General features: G+C 37.4%; 1 protein-coding gene across 13 annotated transcripts in view; it reads left to right on the top strand.

Moving 5' to 3' along the window:
• PPHLN1 (periphilin 1) overlaps positions 1-20514 on the top strand; it is a 144189-nt gene extending 123675 nt beyond the window's left edge. For 4 of the 13 annotated variants that reach the window (XM_089920554.1, XM_089920555.1, XM_022572432.2 and 1 more), the window contains one exon: positions 14981-20390. In XM_089920554.1, the coding sequence (XP_089776680.1) occupies positions 14981-15175 (195 nt within the window). In that variant the 3' untranslated portion in view covers positions 15176-20390. Of the gene's footprint in view, positions 1-10161; positions 10203-14980 lie in introns of all 13 variants that reach the window. The other 9 variants (XM_022572442.2, XM_089920551.1, XM_089920550.1 and 6 more) reach the window with 7 other exon arrangements.
• Positions 20515-21671: the final 1157 nt, after the last annotated feature.

A 21671-nucleotide genomic window follows, 5' to 3' on the forward strand; every position in this document is an offset into this window, starting at 1 on the left:
TATGCCAGTAATTTCTAAATGCTATTACATTTAAACAAACAACAAAAAGAAGCCTTTAGAATTGTAACCCATAACGATTTCTAGTCATAGAGACGTTTGCTTAGGATGCCTCCCCATTTTCTTAAAATTCTTCCTGCGTAGTGAGCCCTTCCGGATGGCTCACTGACTGGGCTTAGGTTCTGAGTCGTTCTTCCATATCTTCATAAGGTTAAAGCAACCTTACTTTTGGATTCTCGCTGACCTCTTTTGTGAGAGACGAACCAGGAGGAAGGGGGTGTGGTGGACGGGTCATGAAGTAGCTAAGCTGCTTCCTGCTTAGTCATTCCTAAAGGTTTCTCCTGTCAGAGGGTTACTGGGTGGATGGAGGTTGCTCCTCTTATTGCTCTCAAACCAGTGTAAGATTTTTCACTTATGGAACAAGCTGTTGCTAATTATTTACTTTCTTCTAGCCTTATTCAAATCTAAAATGTGACCTTTTGTAAGGCAGGACTTTGTACTTTTCTGATAATGTTAAATCATTTGAGGACTAGACTAACCTCATGAACAATTTAAAATCTATTAATTTCTAAAAAGATTTATTTGGAAGTCATCTCAGTTAAAATAAATTTTCTTTGGATAACACTAACTTAAACTGTATGTTAGGTTTTTCTTTTGGTTGTATACTCATTAGCTTCATTTAATTTTCAACTAATAATTTCTTTTATAACAAATAGCTATATGTTAAAAAAAATCAGCTCAGTGTATACATGAGAAATTTTACATTTGATTTTTTTTTTTATTCAAGGGAAATACTTTCTAAGTGACAAGTATCTTTTAAGGAGCTGACTTGTCATTTTAACCTGTGATCTGTTTTCACGGTGATGAACGTTTTAGACATTAACTTGGGAAAATGTCTAAATTGAGCCTATTCTTCCTGGCCTTTATTAAAGAATTTTTATTGTTTTTAGACCTGAGAATATTAAAAGCCACCAGATAAATTTGGTCATTTTGCAAAATGCTTATTGTTAACCATTTTCTCAGCAATTAGAATTTTTAAACCTATTTTATTTAATTGCCTTTTATCTTCATTATGACTATTTTTCTTTAGATATAGCCTTTTGTTTTTTTGGCTTCTCATTGTGGAGCACAGGTTCTAGGTGTGTGCGCTTCAGTAGTTGTGGCACACGGGCTCAGTAGTTGTGGCTCGCGGGCTCTAGAGCGCAGGCTCAGTAGTTGTGGCACACAGGCTTAGTTGCTCCACGGCACGTGGAATCTTCCCGGACCAGGACTCGAACCCGTGTCCCCTGCATTGGCAGGTGGATTCCTAACCACTTCGCTGTCAGGGAAGTCCCTAGATATAGCCTTTTTATAAAATGTTTTGAATCTTAGAATTTCTTTCCTTAAACTGGCATTGAGCACCAAATTACTTTTCCTGGTCTACTGAATCAGATTTGAAGGGGATATTGGTAATGAATACATTCATTTTCCTCTAATCAGCAATCTTCAGAGGTTTGTTTGTTGTCTGGTGAATAAGGAAAAAATGTCTACAATGTAATATAGGTTTGTCTACAATGTAGTATAAGTTAAGTCCAAGGAGAAGTTAAACCGTAGGCCAATCATAAGTTATTTCAAGTCCAATCTGTTCATATGTTAGCTCCATTTGATTCTAGTCTATCCATTAGCCGTCTTTTCCAAATCTTCCCTATCTTCCAAGATTCATTCTTTTTTCTATGCTTTTTTGTTTGCAATCTTCCAGGATTCCTGAAAATAGCCAGCATTCTAAGTGCTTTTAATCCTCCCCCTCTCCACTCATTATGATCTTTTCTTTGGAATTATTATAATATCAATATTTTGTGTTTGTCTTATGGCATTTACTGTAAAGACATACCTTGTTTCATTGTGCTTCGCTTTACTGGGCTTTGCAGATATTGCATTTTTTACAAATTGAAGGTTTGTGGCAACCCTGCATCTAGCAAGTCTGCTGGCACCATTTTTCCAACAGCGTTTGCTCGCATTGTGTCTCTGTGTCACATTTTAGTAATTCTTGCAGTATTTCAAACTTTTTCACTGTTATTATATTTGTTATGGTGATTTGTGATCTTTGATGTCATTATGGCAAAAAGATTATGACTCACTGAAAGCTCAGATGAGGGTTAGCATTTTTAGGAATAAAATATTTTAAAATTAAGGTATATACAATTTTTTAGACATAATGCTATTGCACACTTAATAGACTACAGTATAGTGTAAACATAACTTTTTAAAATTTATTCTTGGCTGTGTTGGGTCTTCGTTGCTGCGCGTGGGCTTTCTATAGTCGCGGCGCATGGGGGCTGCTTTTCATTGTGGTGCGCGTGCTTCTCATTGCGGTGGCTTCTCTTGTTGTGGAGCAGAGGCTCTAGGCACGTGGGCTTCAGTAGTTGTGGCTCGCAGGCTCTAGAGCACAGGCTCAGAAGTTGCTCCTAGACATGTGGGATCTTCCCTGACCAGGGATGGAACCGGTGACCCCTGCATTGGCAGGCGGATCCTTAACCACTGCGCCACCAGGAAAGTCCCAAAATTACTCGTTTTTTGAAGTGTAGTTGATTTACAATATTGTATTAGTTTCAGATATACAGCAAAGTGATTCAGTTATATATATATTTTTTTCAGATTCTTTTCCATTATAGATTATTACCAGATATTGAATGTAGTTCCCTATGCTAGATAGTAAATCCTTATTGTTTTATCTATTTTATATATGGTGGTGTGTATCTGTTAATCCCCTCACACACACCCCCTTCCCCTTTGGTAACCATAAGTTTGTTTTCTATGTCTGTGAGTCTGTTTCTGTTTTGTAAATAAATTTGTCTGTATTATTTTTTAGATTCCACATATAAGTGACATAATATCTGTATTTCTCTGTCTGACTTACTTCACTCAGTAGGATAATCTCTAGGTCCATCCATGTTGCTGCAAATGGCAATATTTCAGTATTTTTTATGGCTTAGTAGTATTCCATTGTAGATATATACCACATCTTCTTTATCCATTCATCTGTTGGATGGACACTTAGGTTGCTTCCATGTCTTGGCTGTTGTAAATAGGGATGCTATGAACATTGGGGTGCATGTATCTTTTCAAATTAGAGTTTTCATCTTTTCCAGATATATCCCCAGGAATGGGATTGCTGGATCATATGGTAGCTCTAATTTTAGTTTTTTAAGGAACCTCTACACTGTTTTCCATTGTGGCTATACCAGTTTACATTCTCAGCAACAGTGAAAGAGGGTTCCCTTTTCTCCGCATACTCTTCAGCATGTATTATTTGCAGACTTTTTAATGATGGCCATTCTGACTGGTGTGAGGTGATACTTCATTGTAGTTTTGATTTGCATTTCTCTAATAATTAGCAATATTGAGCATCTTTTCATGTGCCTGTTGGCCTGTGCGTTTTCTTTGGAGAAATGTCTGTTTAGCTCTTCTGCCCATTTTTTGATTGGGATTTTTGATACTGAGTTGTATGAGCAGTTTGTGTATTTTGGAAATTAACCACTTGTTGGTTGCATCGTTTGCAAATGTTTTCTCCTAGTCCATAGGTTATCTGACATAACTTTTATATGCACTGGCAAGCCAAAAAAATTAATGGGATGTGATATTTGCTTTATTTTGATGGCCTGGAACTGAACTCGCAATATCTCTGAGGTATTTCTGTATTTTACCTTGCCTTATGGTTATCTTAAACATATTACTCTTTTTTATTAGAATCTAATTTCCTTGGGCAGGGTCTGCTCTATTACTGACTAAATCCAGTGCCTTGCACATAGTAGGTGAGTTCTAGTTGACAGGCACAGCTATCTGTGATTCAAATTTATATCTGCATTTACAGATTCATTAATATCTGTAATTCTCAACCCACTTTGATAAGATGCAAAGTTCAGTACCCAGAGTCCAAGCAAAACAGAGATCCATCTTCATTTGTAAGCTGAGATGCCCAGACCCATATACCCATCATTAGGCCTTATTTTGCTTTAGATCTCTCTTTCCCTTTAGTATTTTATTATAAAAATTCCAAGCATAAGGAATTATACAGTGCAAACGCATATACTGATCACCTAGATTCTCTAATTAATATTTTGTTTTATTTGCTTTGACATATCTATCCATGCTTCTGTTCATCCATTAATTCATCTTACTTTTATGTGCATGTCAACATATGTTGCCCATCTCAGTACACTTCACACCTAAATACCTCATGTATGTCATTAACTAGAGTTTAATATTTGTGGCTTTCCCCCCCTCTTTTTAAATAAATAAAATATTACAGATGTAGATAAAGCCCCTCGCAGATCCCTGCTGGCTCCCTCCCTTCTCAGGGTTGTCATTCTTATGTATTTTTAGTTTATATGTATGTATACCTAAACGAAATAAACTTTTAAACACATGCATAAATGGTATCTCTAATTTCCTTTGCAACTTTTTTTGCTCAGTGTTAATTTGAGATTTGTCTTGTTCCTGTATTTAATCTCAGTGGTCCCTGGTTTTGGCATCAGCGAAAAATTTTGTAGACTCTTTGGAATTATTTCTTTTATTTTTGTCTGTTGAGTATATTAAGATTGGAAGAACCAATAAGCTGGAAAGGATAAAACGAAAACCATTTAAATATTAATCTTTGATTGAATTGTGTAAGTTTATAAACTGATCTGTATTTATGGATGAGAATTCTACAAACATTAATTGCTAAGGTTTTTCAGCATTTAACTACTTTATCATTAATTTTGGACTTACTTTTTTATGTGGCTGTAGTAGTTGTACCCACATATTGAATGTAGGCGGTTGAGATCTAATCCATGTATTCATAACGCATTTCTTAGCAACCATCAGTGTTCTTTTTAGGAGCTATATTTTTAAGAGCCAGTGCAGCTTTGAGGAGGATGTTTCAAAGATATCTTTTTCTATTAATATAGCACAAGGAGCAACATAGATGACAATAGTTTTGATACCTTCTGCATTACCACAGACCCAAATTAAAAGGTTTAAGTTTGCTCCAGTATTTAACATCAGTATGTTGTCACTTTTTTCCCAGCCTCATCAACACATTAGACATTATGAATGTTCCCTTGTATATTAAGCCTCAATTGGAGTTACTTTTTTTAACTTACATTTTTATATGAATTTCACCAAAAGATTATAGAATATTTCACAGGTACTAATATTTCACAGTGCTTATTTAAAAGTGGTAAAAGCTTTTATTTCTACTTTAATGGTAAAATAGTTGCAAATATATATTAATTAATTTACCAGGTCAACACTTGTCACTTCACCCTTTTTTCACTGCTCAATTTTCTATAACAACACTGCTTAATAGAATTTTCTCTGACGATGGAAACGTTTTGTATTTGCACTACCCAATATGGAAGCCACTGAAGTGCAACTGAGGAACTGACTTTTTGATTTAATTAATTAAGATTTAAAGTTAAGTAGTCACATATGGCTAGTGGCTACTGGATTGGGCAGCATAGCTCCATAAGCTCCACCAGCCCAGTAAACTGCTTCTGCAGTTAACCACCTACTCCCTAATTTCCACATCCGATGAACATGTTTTGTTTGTCAGCTTCTTAAACCTTTCTCTGGCATTTGATTGACTGTGTCCTTATTTTACAAACTTTCTCCTTCATTCTCTCCTGGTTCTTAGTCTTCCTTATTGTCACTTTTAGGGTTGGTATTGACGTTTTTAGATGTCTACTTTGGGCTGTCTTTTGTTCTTATGCTACACATTCTCTCAGCTGACTTTAGCTATTCATTCAGCATTTACTGAATATCTACTTTATCAGATACTGGAGCTGGAAAGAACTTATCCCGTTCTTCAAGGAACTCCCATGGCCTCAGCTGGCACTGGTGCTGAAAATGATCTCTCTCTCCCCCTCCCTCCCTCCTCTGTTTCTTTCTCTTAAAGTCTAGACTCAGTACTCAACTTCCCTTTGATAGGTGCCTCAATTACATATTAGGTACTGACCTTATCTCCCATTCCCAATACCCTCCCCCTTGAAATAAATTAAAACCTTCCACCCATTATTCTTTTTTTTTTAACCTCCTTTTTTTTTTTTTGCGGTACGAAGGCCTCTCACTCTTGTGGCCTCTCCCGTTGTGGAGCACAGGCTCCGGATGCACAAGCTCAGCGGCCATGGCTCACGGGCCCAGCCGCTCCGCGGCATGTGGGATCTTCCCAGATCGGGGCACGAACCCGTGTCCCCTGCATCGGCAGGCGGACTCTCAACCACTGCGCCACCAGGGAAGCCCTTAACCTCTTTATTGGAGTATAATTGCTTTACAATGGTGTGTTAGTTTCTGCTTTATAACAAAGTGAATCGGCTATACATATACATATATCCTCATATCTCCTCCCTCTTGCACCTCTCTCCCACCCTCCCTATCCCACCTCTCTAGGTGGTCACAAAGCACTGAGCTGATCTCCCTGTGCTATGTGACTGCTTCCCACTAGCTATTTATTTTACAATTGGTAGTGTATATATGTCCATGCCACTCTCTCACTTCGTCCCAGCTTACCCTTCCCCCTCCTCGTGCCCTCAAGTCCATTCTCTAGTCTGCGTCTTTATTCCTGTCCTGCCCCTAGGTTCTTCAGAACCTTTTTTTTTCTAAATATATATTCCATATATATGTGTTAGCATATGGTAATTGTTTTTCTCTTTCTGACTTACTTCACTCTGTATGATAGACTCTAGGCCCATCCACCTCACTACAAATAACTCAATTTCATTTCTTTTTATGGCTGAGTAATATTCCATTGTATATATGTGCCACATCTTCTTTATCCATTCGTCTGTCGATGGACACTTAGGTTGCTTCCATGTCCTGGCTATTGTAAATAGTGATGCACTGAACATTGTGGTACATGACTCTTTTTGAATTATGGTTTTCTCAGGGTATATGCCCAGTAGTGGGACTGCTGGGTCATATGGTAGTTCTATTTTTAGTTTTTTAAGGAACCTCCACACTGTTCTCCATAGTGGCTGTATCAATTTACATTCCCACCACCAGTGCAAGAGGGTTCCCTTTTCTCCACACCCTCTCCAGCATTTATTGTTTGTAGATATTTTGATGATGGCCATTCTGACTGGTGTGACGTGATACCTGATTGTAGTTTTGATTTGCATTTCTCTAGTGATGTTGAGCATCCTTTCATGTGTTTGTTGGCAATCTGTATATCTTCTTTGGACAAATGTCTGTTTAGGTCTTCTGCACATTTTTGGATTGGGTTGCTTTTTTGATATTATCATATCCATATTGCTTCTTAATTACTCTGAATTAAGCCTCTTTCTTTAACACATCATGTGGCATTCATAGTTCTGGTTCTCAGGAACCCATTTCATTGATTCCTAACCATTATCTCCCTGATACATCAAAAGGATCCACTTCCTGCTTGTAGCTTTTTACTCATTTGCTAATTGTTAATGTATAAGTTGAGATCTTGAAAGACCTCAACTCCTTGAAAGAAAGCTCTTCATGACCTACTTTGAGGTTAACATGCTTTAACTACGCCAAGCCAATTGAGTTTCCCCAAAATGCTATTTCCTTTTCCTCCTCCATGTTTTCTTAGTGAGAACTCCTCATGTTTAATCAGCTCTTGAGATGGGAAATGTGGTCTTCACATTGATTTTTTTTTTCAATGTGCATATGATTACTGTCAGCAGAAAGCAAAGGACTTGAGATAAAACTAAAACCAAAATAAAAGCATTAATGATAAAATTTTAACTGTAGTCTTTGATGTTAGAAATATAATTAGATGTTAAACATTAAAAAGAAGTTACAATATCATTTTCTATTACTCCCTTCTCTAGGCAAAGTCAGAAGAGTGTTTTTCCTCTTTCCGTCATCAGCATCACTATCTTTAACATATATTAAATGCTTCCTACAGAGCAGGCACTATACTGAGTGCTGTTTATTATCTCAGTCCTTACAACAGCGTAGTTAGGTCTGTAGATACTGAAACTAAGGTACAGAGGGTACCTAACGTTTCCCCTCTTTTTTTCATTTGTGTGATTCTTCTCAGTAGTCTGCCAAAGTGGCCTGTATCATTTTGCATTCCCACCAGCAACGAATGAGAGTTCCTATTGCTTGCATTCTCACCAGAAATTGGGGTTGTCATTGTTTTGGATTTTAACAATTCTAATAGGTGTGTAGTGGTATCTCATTTCATTACTGTTTTAACACTCAATACCCTTAATGACATATGATGTTGAACATGTTTTCATTTGCTTATTTGCTATCTAAATGTTTTCATTGGTGAGGTGTCTGTTCAGATATTTTGCCCATTTATTAAACTGAGCTTGTTTTTGAGTTTTAAGAATTCTTTGTATATTTTGGATACTAGTGCTTTGTCGGATATATGCTTTGCAAAGATTTTTCTCCTAGTGTGTAGCTTGTCTGTTTGTTCTCTTAACATTGTCTTTCCCAGAGGAGATGTTTTTAATTTTAATGAAATCCAATTTTTTTTTTTCTTGGGACATGCTTTTGGTGTTGTCACCTATATTTTTTCCTCTGTTATCTTCTAAAAGTATTACAGTTTTGTATTTTACATTTAGGTCTATGATCCATTCTGAGTTCATCTCTGTCTAGATTTTGCACATGGATGATCAGTTCTTCCAGCACCATCTGTTGAAGACTATTCTTTCTTCATTGAATTGCCTTTGCTCCTTTGTCAAAGATCAGTTGACTGTTCAACTGTATGAATGTATTTCTGGGCTATTTATTCTGTACAACTGATCTCTTTGTTCTCTTGAAAATACCATACAGTCTTGATTACTGTGGCTTTATAGTAAGTTGAGTGTCAGGTCTCTGACTTTGTTCTTTTTCTTCAGTATTATGTCGACTCTTCTGGGGTCTTTTACCTTTCCGTATAAACTTTAGAATCAGTTTGTCAATATCTACAAAATTACTTGCTGGAATTTTTGTTGTGACTGTGTTGAATTTATAGATCAAGTTGGGAAGAACTGATTTCTTAACAATACTGAATTTTCTTATCCATGGACATGGACTATATCTCCATTTACAGACATACCTAGGAGATACTGCAGGTTCAGTTTCAGGCCACCTTAATAAAGAAAATATCACAATAAAGCAAGTCACATGAATTTTTTGGTTTCCCGATGCATATAAAAGTTATGTTTATACTATACTATAGTCTGTTAAGGGTGTAATAGCAATATGTCTAAAAAAACAATATACATACCTTATTAAAAAAATACTTTATTGCTAAAAAATGCTAGCCTTCAGTGAGCCATAATCTTTTTGCTGGTGAAGCATTTGAGGTATGGCATGAATTACCAAAATGTGACACAGAAACACAAAGTGAACAAATGCTGTTGGAAAATGGTGCCAGTAGGCTTGCTTGATGCAAGGTTGCCACAAGTCTTCAATTTGTAAAAAACACTGCAGGCACTGTAAAGTGCAATAAAGCAAAGTGCAATAAAATGAGGTATGCTGGTATTTATATCTTCTTTGATTTATTTCATCAGTATTTTATAGTTTTTCTCATATAGATCTTGTATCTATTTTGTTAGATTTATACTATACTTAGTTTTTTTGGTGCTGTGTTTTGTTTTTAATTTCAAATTACAGTTGTTCATTTCTATTATCTAGGAAAGCAGTTGACTTTTGTATATTAACCTTGTATCCTGCAACCTTGCTCTAATCACTTATTAGTTCCACTAGTTTTTTGGTCAGTTTTGGGATTTTCTACAGTCATGTCATCTGCAAACAAAGAGAGTTTTATTTCTCCCTTCATCACTGGTATACCTTTTCTTGTCTTACTGCATTATCTGTGTTCAGTATGGTGTTGAATAGGAGTTGTAAAAGGGGATATACTTGTCTTGTTTCCTGTCTTGGGAGGAAAGCATCTACTTTCTCACCATGATTTAGCAGTAGGGTTATTGTAGATATTTTTTATCAAGTTGAGGAAGTTCTCCTCTATTCCTAGTTTGCCAGAGACTTTTTGTTGTGAATGAGTGTTGGATATTTTTCAAATGCTTTTCTGCGTCTATTGATATGATCATGTGATTTTTCTTTTCTAGCACATTGATGTGATGGATGGCATTAACTGATTTTTAAATGTTGAACCAACCTTGCATACCTGCAGTAAATACCACTTGACTGTGATGTATAATTCTTTTTATTGTATTTTAGATTTCAGAATTTTTTGGCATCTGTGTTCATGAGAGATACAGGTGTGTAATTTTTCTTCCTTGTAATGTCTTTGTCTAGTTTTGGTAATAAGGTGATGCTGACCTCATAGAACAGTAGGAAATGTTCCCTCTGCTTCTGTTTACTAGAAGTGATTGTGAAGAATTGGTATCATTTTTTCTTTAAATGTTTGGTAGAATTTACCAATGAAACCACTTGGGCCTAGTGCTTTCTGTTTTGGTATGTTATTAATTGTTAATTCAATTTCTTTCATAGATATAGGCCTATTTATATTATCTATTTTTCCTTGTTTGAGTTTTGCTAGACTGTATCTTTCAAGGAATTGGTTCATTTCATCTGATTTATCAAATTAGTGCACATAGAGTTGTCATAATATTCCTTTATTATAAATGCCTGGGAGGTCAGTAGTGGTGACCCCTATTTCAATTTTGATATTAATAATTTGTGTCTTCTCTCTTTTTGTCTTGGTTAGCCTGGCTGGAGGTTTATCAATTTTATTCATCTTTTTAAAGAACCACCTTTTGGTTTTATTGATTTTCTAGTTTTCTTTTCTCAATTTCATTGATTTCTCAGATTTTTATTATTTTCTTCTACTTACTTTGCATTTAATTTGCTCTTTTTTCCCTAGAATCCTAGCTTATTACATTGTTTATTTTATATCTTCTTTTCTTTTTTTTTTTTGGCGGTACGCGGGCCTCTCCCGCCATGGAGCACAGGCCCTGGACGCGCAGGCCCAGTGGCCACGGCCCACGGTCCCAGCCGCTCCGTGGCACGCGGGACCTTCCCGGACCGGGGCACGAACCCGCGCCCCCCGCATGGGCAGGCGGACCCCCAACCACTACGCCACCAGGGAAGCCCTATCTTCTTTTCTAACATACTCATTTAATGCTATAAACTTATCTCTAAGCACTGCTTTTGCTGCATCTCACAAATTTTGGTAAGTTGTATTTTCATTTAGTTCAAAATATTTTAAAATTTCTGATGAGACCTCTTTGATCTGGGTGTTATTTAGAAGTATGTTGTTTAATCTCCAAGTATCTTGGGATTTTTCTAGCTCTCTTTCTTTTGATTTCTAACTTAATTCCACTGTGGTCTGAGAGTATACTTTGTATGATTTCTGTTCTTTTAAATTTGCTAAGGCGTGTTTTATGGCCTGGAATGTGGTGTATCTTGGTGCACGTTCCATGTGAGCTTAAGAAGAATGTGTAAAGTCCAAGAGTGTGTCTGCAAGGGCCGTACTTACTCTGGAGGCTCTAGGGGAGAATCTCTTTGCTGGCCTTTTTCAGTTTCTGGAGGCTGCGTGTACTCTTTGGCTGGTAGCTCCCTCCTCCATCTTTAAAGGTTATTGCTCAACCTCTATTTCTGTGATCAATTTCCTATCTTTTTCTGCGTTTCTTTTTAAGGACTTTTGTGATTATATTTTATTCACCTGGATAATCCAGGATAATCTCCCTTTCTCAAATCCTTGACATAAACATATCTGCAAAGTCTCTTGTACCGTGCAAGGTAACATATTCGTAGGTTCCAGGCATTAGGATATGGACATCTTGGGGTTGGGGTGGGGGTGGAGAACATTATTCAGCCCACCACAGTAGTAGAGTCAGGATTTGAACTCAGTCTTTCTAGCTTCCCTGTCACCTTCCACATCTAGTTATCTCCTTTGTGCTGTGTTTTACTTGTCTGTGTTTACCTTTCCCATTAGGATGTGACTCTCCTGAAATAGGACACATAGGATTTGAACCAAATTAGTTCAGATAAAGGAAATTATATGGAATGTTGAGGTATCAACAATAGAGAAAAACCATTGTTTTTGATTCCTCAGTCTTTTAAGGCTGTGTGCATGTCTGACTTTTGCAGTTTATCCATGAACCTTCTAATATTAATATAAATTATAAATTAAATATTAAGATAAGTATATGCATATTTACCTAAATTTAAGTAGCTTCCTGTGGCTAATGGCTCTGTTATCTCTATCATTCCACCGAACTACTCTTATGGAGCTGTAATATATATGCTAAAGATGGTTTGTCTGAAATGAAAATTCTAACAACTCATTTTGCCTATTTTGTTTTCTTTTTTTGTGGGAACAGAGGTAAGGTCTACAATGATATATACATTTTAGAGGAATTTTATGTCATTATAAGTATGTAGTTTGTTTTGCCAGATATTCTTCTTTCAGTCACTAGACAGCATAATTAATAGTAAAAAGCCTTGGTAGTTTATTTTATCATATCCCTTTATTCCTAGAAGCACTTTATGAGAATTCAAGTATTAACACAGACTACTATAATAAGGGACTGTGTGAAAGCACATTTGGATAGTGTTTTCATTATGCTGGCAAACTTAACTATGTTTCTATGCAGTGTATGTGAGCCCCACCCAAACTTTAACATGTTTCCCATTTTGATGAGGTCCAATCAAGGGAAAATGCAACAACAAAAAATCTTCCTGTGTGGCCTGTAGATATCAGATCTGAAGATTATTAATGCATTTCCAGCTTGGGACCATAAGCAAACAAACTCTTCCACAGATAACTACACCCTTCCTGTTTGGGATTGAGTTTACTGTGGAACAGATTTCGGAAATATGTTTCTGACCGTTGTGAATTTTATTTATAAAAGTTTGGAGGGTGAGGTTCTTCCTTTAACAAAAAACTGATTATTTCCTGTCTAATGCCCAACCATTGCATTTTAAGCAGTCTTTTTAGAAAATCTACCCTGTAGTAGAGAATTACATTGCTTTGGGCAGTTCTAGTTGTTCTTGTCAACTAATGTACAAAAATTTGTCTATTTCAGTGAATAATTCAAAAAGGATTTACAATTAAAAAATAAAACAGAACCTTTAAATGCTTGTATTATCTTGTCTCCAGAGTGACAGTAGTTTGCAGTTTAAATGTATGAACACATTTTAATATGGTTTTACTTTTGATATGCAAATTTGTAGTACATTTATGTTCTGTAAATATGCTAAACAAAGAGTTACAGTTTAGGTAAAACAGCAGATTTACATTAAAGAGTTTGCAGGTTAATTCACAGTGTAACCTTATCCTCATCTAGTTACATCTGCTATAAAGAAGCCTATAAAATTTAGGCCACCCACAAAGTGGTCTTCTGAGGCCTGTGGTTGGTGTTAGAATGCTGTTATTATGTGGCTTGACTGGTTTGGTAAGGAATTTACCTTCCCCCATGGGGACTGCATTGGCTTCATTAGTTTAGGTACTCTGTGTTTGTTAGGCCAGTTCCTGTGCTCTATTGCCTTGACAGCCTATGTAATATCATGTGAATGGTATACTGTTTCCTAAGTTGGTTTATTAGAGTAGTTAGTAATATCAGTTCTGGGTCATGTAAACCTTAAGATAAACTGGAATAAATGTTTGGTTTAAATAGTTGGATTAAACTTAATGGCTATTAGTAAATTTCATCACTATTTAGAAAAAGGGGTGTGTGAGTGTGTGTGTGTGTGTGTGTGTGTGTGTGTGTGTGTGTGTTAGTGCTGAGATGGAGAAGGCAGCTGAGGGTTTTATATATTTTAATTTCTAGGTCATTTGAAAAACTCTTTAATTTGGGGCTTGTGAATAGTTTTCAAGAGCAAAGAAGTGAATTTAGAATAATTTAGCAACCTAGTACTGATAGTCAAAAATAAATATTCTTCTTTAAATAGCTATTTTAAAGGATAAAAACAATCTTGCAGACATTTAAAAAATATTCGCAGCAACCACCACAACTAGCAGTGATCATTTGAGGAATGAAAACTATCATAAGCGAAGCAGTGTCTCAAATTACTTCTTTCTAAGGTTTTAGAAAATGAATAAAATCCTTTTTCAGAGAATAAACATGTTATGTTGATTGTTTTTGTTAAATTTGGAAAAGTTAAAATTAATGTGACAGTTCTTTTAAATCAGACAATTTGTATTTCACTTAATTTTCAGGGAGACTTAACTGTAATATTTCTTTAAATACATGAATTGCAGAGTATGAAAAATAGCATAGAAATCTAAAATGCATTTTGTGACTGTAAACTGAAGAAATAACATTTAGTCTGGAGAAAATTTAGCAATTTTTGGACAGGAAATAATACCTAATTGCCATTGATAAAAATTATATATACATATTGAAGTAAAATAGTATAATGTATATATACATTGAGGTGGAAAAAATATATACATATATACACATGTATACATGTGTGTATCCATATATACGTATATGTGTACACACATGCATGCATGAACATGTACGTGTATAACATACTGCTTTGATCTTAACTCTGCCTTGGTGATTTTAATTATGGTTAAATATTTATAACTTGAAAAGCTTGTTTCAAATAAATACTTTCAGCCTTCTTATAGTTGTTTTTTGTATACTAAACAATTTTAAATTTGTCATCTGGTCATGATTCAAACAAATAATCTGAAGTTCGGGGCTTGGTAACTTACTTCTTCCAAACAAGTAAAGAATAAAGCCATCAACGTGCCTTACCTAGCTGGCATTTGTTTTCAGTTCTTCTCGTTTCTGGTCTGATGTCCTGTTAGTAGACTGCCTTATGCTTGACAAATGCCATGCCAGATTTCTATAGTCAGTGATGTGGTGTATCAGTGCTTTTCTACTCATTCAACTTGTCAGCAAATCTCAGAGATAGAGGTTTAAATGGCCTTTGGCAGTAGTGTATACTCATAGCCAAGAGAGGTTCAGCAGTATTGTGTCTCCCTTTTAGATTTTTAGCACCATAGTTCTGCCAGCTGAATCAGCTCAATGTTTGGCTAATTATTCTTAGCTAACCACAATGTATTTCATCTTTCTAGGTTTACCGACAAGACTGTGAAACTTTTGGGATGGTTGTGAAAATGCTGATTGAAAAAGATCCTTCATTAGAAAAGTCTATACAGTTTGCATTGAGACAGAATTTACATGAAATAGGTGAGCGGTGTGTTGAAGAACTCAAGCATTTTATTGCAGAGTATGATACCTCTAGTCAAGATTTTGGAGAGCCTTTTTAGATTACTTGCTCAGGCAAAAAAAAAGTTTCTAGATTTTTCCCCCCCTGGATTGTGTAAATCCTTAATATATGGAATTTTTGTGATGAAGAGAAATACTTTATGATAGTGACCGTATTTCCAATATCAAATAAACATCTAAAATAGTCTAAGATATTTTAATTAGAATTTTTTTTTATCTACATGTAGAGCTTCCTAATCCATACTTATCTTTTTTTCCCTCCTAAAGTGATGGGTCAGTTAATTTTTCAAGCTTTCTTGAAAATGCAGTCCTGGAGAGCAGCTTTCTGCACTTACTCATGTCCTGTAGTCTTCCTTAGTTATGCGATCATTTGTTTGGTCACACTAGTGTAATGTATAGGTTAGAGACCGTTCCACTTAAACATTTATAGTCTTTTTGCATTTCATAGTCAGTGACACCATGTGAAGATGTTAGAATCCTGAGGTGATTTTATTGACTTGTTGCTTGCTTATCTTAGGCTTTGTAACTTTTAATATGTTTAAGTATATTACCCAAGTAAACTGAATACTTTGTTATCTTAGAGAATATTTGCTTTGAGGATAATTCTCATTGTGATAAAACAGAGCACTTAAATCTCTAAAAGTCACCCCATAATAAAATCCTGTTTTCCAAGTAAATAAACTCAGTGTCTTCTATTAAAATGGTCCTGAAACTCCTGACTAGTCTCACTGATGTGTGAGTTTTAAACAATATCATATATAAGACTAAGAGAAGGGGCAATTCAAGATGAAAGATGAGGCCTATTTTAAAGTTGAGATTTCTTTAAAACTTTCTAACCAGAAGAGAAAAATTTACAACATGGGGGAGTAGTGGAGTTTCATTTTTTCCATAGGCCCATATTCCCCATCTCAAGAAAGAAGGTGATTGATGACATATCCATAATTAAGCCATTTACAGATTATGCCTTTGTTAATCTCTGTTTGTAGTCTAACAGATTGATTGTTCTGCTGCCCTTTTTAGGGGTGCATAGCCCTCTAAAAGTGTTCTTGAACGAAACAAAGCAGAGTAGGCTGTAAGCCTAGCACAACTACCCTTCACCAAGCAGCCTATGTAAACAGTCCTTCATGAGTGAGCCATCCAAATCACGGGTTAGTTAAGAATCTAACTGGGACAATTAGGATATTCCACTCATTTCCTGATCACTTCCAGCTGCCCAGTGGCATTTAGCCAAAATATGTAATTTCATGGCATGTGTTCGGAAACCTTTAAAAATGTTTGTTATTGCTACCCAATTTCATTATCCTCCCATCCTCTTTCCATTTCCACTCTCTTCTCACTTGAATTCTGGCATTATTTTTAGTGGCCTCTATTGATTATATCCAGAGAGCTACCCCAGAGTAGATAAAAATTATATTAAAAGTGAAAATAGCAGTGTAAATAATTGTAGTGGATCCTGTAATGCATGCCTCAAAATATGTATTATGCCATTCCACAAATTAAAAAACTAATTGAAGGCAACAATTATTAAATTTCCTGTATGAGACCACCTTGAATTTAGATATTGTACATAAGCCAGAACTAAACCCTGCATATCATCTTTGCTATTCTTCCCTAATGTGAACAGTGGTTTTATCTGTTATCCACGTTAGAAAGACTAAGAAAGTAGTCTTGTTTCTCTCTTGCGCCAATGTTTTTCTTCTTAAATATTCTAATTCCAGGATTCATTTCCTTAAGTCAAGATGTCACAAGTTTAAAAATAAAACTTGAGGGCTTCCCTGGTGGCGCAGTGGTTGAGAGTCTGCCTGCCAATGCAGGGGACACGGGTTCGTGCCCCGGTCCGGGAAGATCCCACATGCCGCGGAGCGGCTGGGCCCGTGAGCCATGGCCGTTGAGCCTGCGCGTCCAGAGCCTGTGCTCCGCGATGGGAGAGGCCACAGCAGTGAGAGGCCCGCGTACCGCAAAAAAATAAATAAATAAAAATAAAACTTGAGACTCAACTACCTTGAGGCAAAGGAGTTGTTCACTTTGTTGAAATTCATTAAACTAGAGAAGTTTTACTCACAGATGCATTTAAATATAGGTTCAACAGATAATTCCTTTTCCCCTTTCCCCAAAGTACATTCAACATTTAAAGCTATTTATAGCTTGCCATCAGCATTATTCTGGTAGGCTTGTCAGTGTTAAATCTGTTTTATTTTTAAAGCTTTTTAAAGTCTTATTTTAACATAGATGAATTCAGATAGTGCCAGAGTATGTATGTTGCAAAATGTTCTTGATTAAAGAAATTTGTTTGTAAATGATCCATTGTTTTTGAGTATGCCCAATTCCTGTGATAAAGGTTTCACTGTCTCACCATTAAGCCTTGATGATCAACAGGGGAAGAGCAGATATTGTGAAGCTTTTTGTGAATTTTAAAAGTGCAAAATAAAGCAACTGGGTTTAAATAATTAGATTGTCTTTTTTTTTTTTTTTTTTCTTAACAGGCTTAGAGTGTTTTGCTTAAATGTAGATTTTTATTACTCTCTACAGCAAGATTGCCCCTGACTCAGCAGCAGGATGGAGGGAGTTTGAGAAGCTATTAACTTTGGTGACTTGGGGAGTCTCCATATCTGAGAAAGCAGTTAAGCGAGATAAGATTGAGTGTACAGTAGTGCTCAATAATTGTGTAATTAGGAATCTGAGTTTCAGAGAATTACAGAATTAAAATCCTCTGTCTTTATAGTAACCTCTGGAGGACAGGAACCACATTGTCTCTGTGACCCCAGTTCCTAGCATAGTTTGGAACGTTGTAGGTCCTCCTAGTTTTTGATGCTTCACAAAGGAAGTGGCATTTGATCCCCTGGGTCTTGGAGAAATAGGACTTATTCAGGGAGAGAAGGAAAAGTATTAGAAGTTCAGGTTGGGGAAGACAATAGGGGACGAATGTAGGAAAAGGTAGGTTGAGAGCAGAATATGAAGGACTTTGAATCCAAAATCTCCTACTTAAGAATAAGATTTTAAAATAATTACCTTTGTATTTATTCTTGCCAAAAATGTTGATTTCTCACAGCCCCCCAGCCCTGAGCCAATTCACAGACCCAGAACCTCATGAAGGAAAGGGAGGGCAGATCCCCTTAAGAAAGGACTGTGCTACAATGCCAAAATATTGTATAGTGGTTTCAGCTTCATTTCACACTTTTTCCCACGAGGGATCCTAAACTCCTAGGAAAACGCTGACAGTTTTTTGGCAACAACTTTGGAGATGGTGATCTGGTCATCCCTGAAATATTCATGGTGGACAATATTCAGTGTTTTGGGCAGCCAGCCACCCAAGCGGCATAATGTCTGTCACACTGCTCAGGCTGGCACCGGCACCTCCAGTGAGTAATGGCCACATTCTGCTTGTTAGACCAAGGTTTGTGGGTTAGCATCTCCTTCTTGCCAGTTCTCTTGAGAGCACTGATGGTACCCAATTCAGTAAAAAAGAAAAAAGTGGTGGGGTGGGGGCAGCTAGTAAAACTAAGGTATGGTTAGCAGAATCTATTCTTCCCTTTTTCCGTGGTAATGGAATTGAAATTGAGTCACATGACAGCCTAATTAGGACTATATTTGCTGTGTCCCTCTTGTCACAGTTGTGATCAGGTGACTAAGTTCTCTCCTGTGGAATTTGAGTGGAAGTGCTGCTACTTCTGGGCTGGGACCCTTAGGACAGTGGATGTACCTCCTTCATGCTCTCTCTTATCCCTTCCCTAAAGTAATAGGAATAGCAACCCAGCCTTGAATTGTTGCAGAGCCACAGGATAGAAGGTGCCTGGATCCCTGTGTGACCACATGGAGTGCTGAACTGTTATGTGAAAGAGGAATCAATGTCTTTACGGTTTAAGCCATATTATTGCTTTCTGGTTAGCAGCTCACCTTTTGCTCAAACTAATACAAATGATATTTGAGGGTTAGCTTCACTGAAGTTGGCTTTCAGCAGGCTGCACCAGTCCTGCATTTCCATTGTACGATAATAATTGATCTTGAAGTAATGGGTACTGATTATATAAAAGGCTTTGCTAGTCTCCTGAGTCTATTTCAAGTTGCGTTTAGGATGTCACTTGATGACAGATATTTTTAAGGCTGCGTGCACATTTGTATAGCAGTAGAGACAGCCTGCTTTTTATAGCATGTTGTTTTTTGAGCTCTGCTCCCATAGATTAATGGTGTTCTAATGTTAGACCATTATTATTGAAATTGTGTAAGGTTTTTGGGGGAGTTGTGTTTTATTTTTTATTGAGGTAACATTTGTTTATGCTTCATGTGTACAACCTTGTGTTTCTACTTCTGTATACTCTACAGTGTGCTCATCACCAAAAATTTAGTTTCCATCCGTCACCATACAGTTGATCCTCTTTAGCCATTTCACCCTCCCTCCCACCCCTACCCCTCTGGTAGCCACTGCTCCGTTCTCTGTATCTACATGTTTGTTTTTGTTTGGTTTGCTCATTTGTTTTGCTTTTTACATTTCACATGAGTGAAATCATATGGTATTTGTCTTTTTCCATTTGACTTATTCACTTAGCATGATACCCTCAAGGTTTATCCATGTTGCTGCAAATGGCAAGATATTCTTTTTTATGGTTGAGTAGTAGCCCATTGTATATATGTACCACATCTTTATCCATTCATCAGATGGGCTTCTAGGTTGTTTTCATATCTTGGCTATTGTGAACATGGGCGTGCATGTATCTTTTTAAATTACTGTTTTCATATTCATTGGATAAATACCAAAAGTGGGATAGTTGGATCATATGATAGTTCTAAATTATTCTGAGGAATCTCCATACAGTTTTCCGTAGTGGCTGCACCAATTTATATTCCCACCAACAGTGTATGAGAGTTCCTTTTTCTCCACGTCTTCACCAACACTTGTTTAAAATTGTGTAAGGTTTTAAATCTTTTTCCCATTTGTGTGTATATGTGAGAGAGAGAAGAGGTTGAAGTTTATTGAAATATAAACATTCGAGGACATGTAAGATAGAAAATAACTACAACATATACAGACTCTTGCTGCAAGAGGACATCTGAGGTCTCTATCCACCACCTGAGCTGCCCATGTGCTGTCCTGGTTCTCCTGGTTAGAACATGTATGAGATGGGGGGAGGCGAGGACAGAGTAGGCCTGGCTGACTGGCACATGGCCTTCAGGACTGCACCATCCGGGAAAGCTCCTCCTGCCTCAGGGCCCTGTTCTGGGACTCCTGCCGGTGCCCCCACTCAGGCTTTCTGGCTGAGACCCTGCTGTTGTCCTTGAGGGCAGCGAGGGTTCACTGAGAGGGTAAGCCTGGGCAAGCTGCCCAGGGAGAGGGAGAGGACCCGGTGACAAGACATGGTATGCTGTCCCTGCATCCTTCGAGTGGGAAGAGGCCATCCTTCGTGACCAAACCCCTGAGAAAGACACACGGACCAAACGTCTGCGATGCCTTCAAGCGGGCCCAGCACCAGCCAACTGGTGTGCCCACACCCTACGCTTGCCTGAGGCTTCTGAGGCCAGAAAGGGGGTCAGCCCCCAGCAGATGGGGCTGTGTGTGTGTGAGAGAGAGCGTGTGGAGGGCTCAGGGAGGGGAGAGAGAAGCTACAGTCCAGCAGAACTGCAGCTCAGCAGGCTGAGGTATGTTTCGTGCTCAAGCGTTCGTGTTCCCTTTCCTTTACTGGCCAGGACTGAACCTTAGCCATGATGTGGGCTTGGCCAGTGTGGCTTTCCACCATCCCAGTGGGTGGAGTTCTGCTGAACCCTGTGGGGCTTACTCAACTGAGAGGTGAGTCTTGTGTGAAAATCACCTTTTCTTTCCAACACAAGAGCAACCTGGTCCACCCCAGCGGCCAAGGGGAGAGGCACTGCTTTCTCAACATCTCATCTTCTGGGGCAGCTCAACCTCTGCTGCAAAGGCCACGGCCTCCCTGTCCCGAGGTGGGAATGTTGAGTGAAGGAGATATGCCCTCCAAGCAGGGGGAGGGGCATGAGACTAGTCCCGCCTTGTAGGAATTTCCCATTTTTAAAAACTTTGTGTTCTGTTACTTCTGTGTAGACTCTAATGTACCATATCGGATGTAGCTTACAGTACATTTCAGGTTTAAGATACTAAATGTAGGATTCAGAGAGGAACACCATGTTTTTCATTTGTTTCATTATCTGAACAAGGTTAGAATGGCCACACTAGTGTTCTTTAGATTCACACACACTTTCACATGTTATAAGCAATAAGGATTTTTTTCTCACTTTACCGTTAAGGGCAGAAGGTATAAGTCATCTAAGGTCATATAGCAGGAAGGGGCAGAGGCAAGGTTTTACCTAAATCTTTCAACGCTACACTCAGTGTTCTTGGAAGAAGTGGAAGTTCGGTGGTCACTCAGAACTAGGTTCCAATCCTGACTCCAGGACACGCTAGCTATTGGTATGTACAGTTAAAGTGTGATATGATTGTAATGGGCAATATATAAAAATAACTTTACAAAAAAGTTTTGATAACTTTCAAATCCTAGCTCAGTAGATTTTTCCTGGTTTTCACCTGTCGGT

This window comes from Delphinapterus leucas, chromosome 11, assembly GCF_059928025.1.
Source record: "Delphinapterus leucas isolate spDelLeu-1000000601 "Yukka" chromosome 11, BTC_Dleu_Yukka2, whole genome shotgun sequence".
Taxonomy (NCBI): Eukaryota; Metazoa; Chordata; class Mammalia; order Artiodactyla; family Monodontidae; genus Delphinapterus; species Delphinapterus leucas.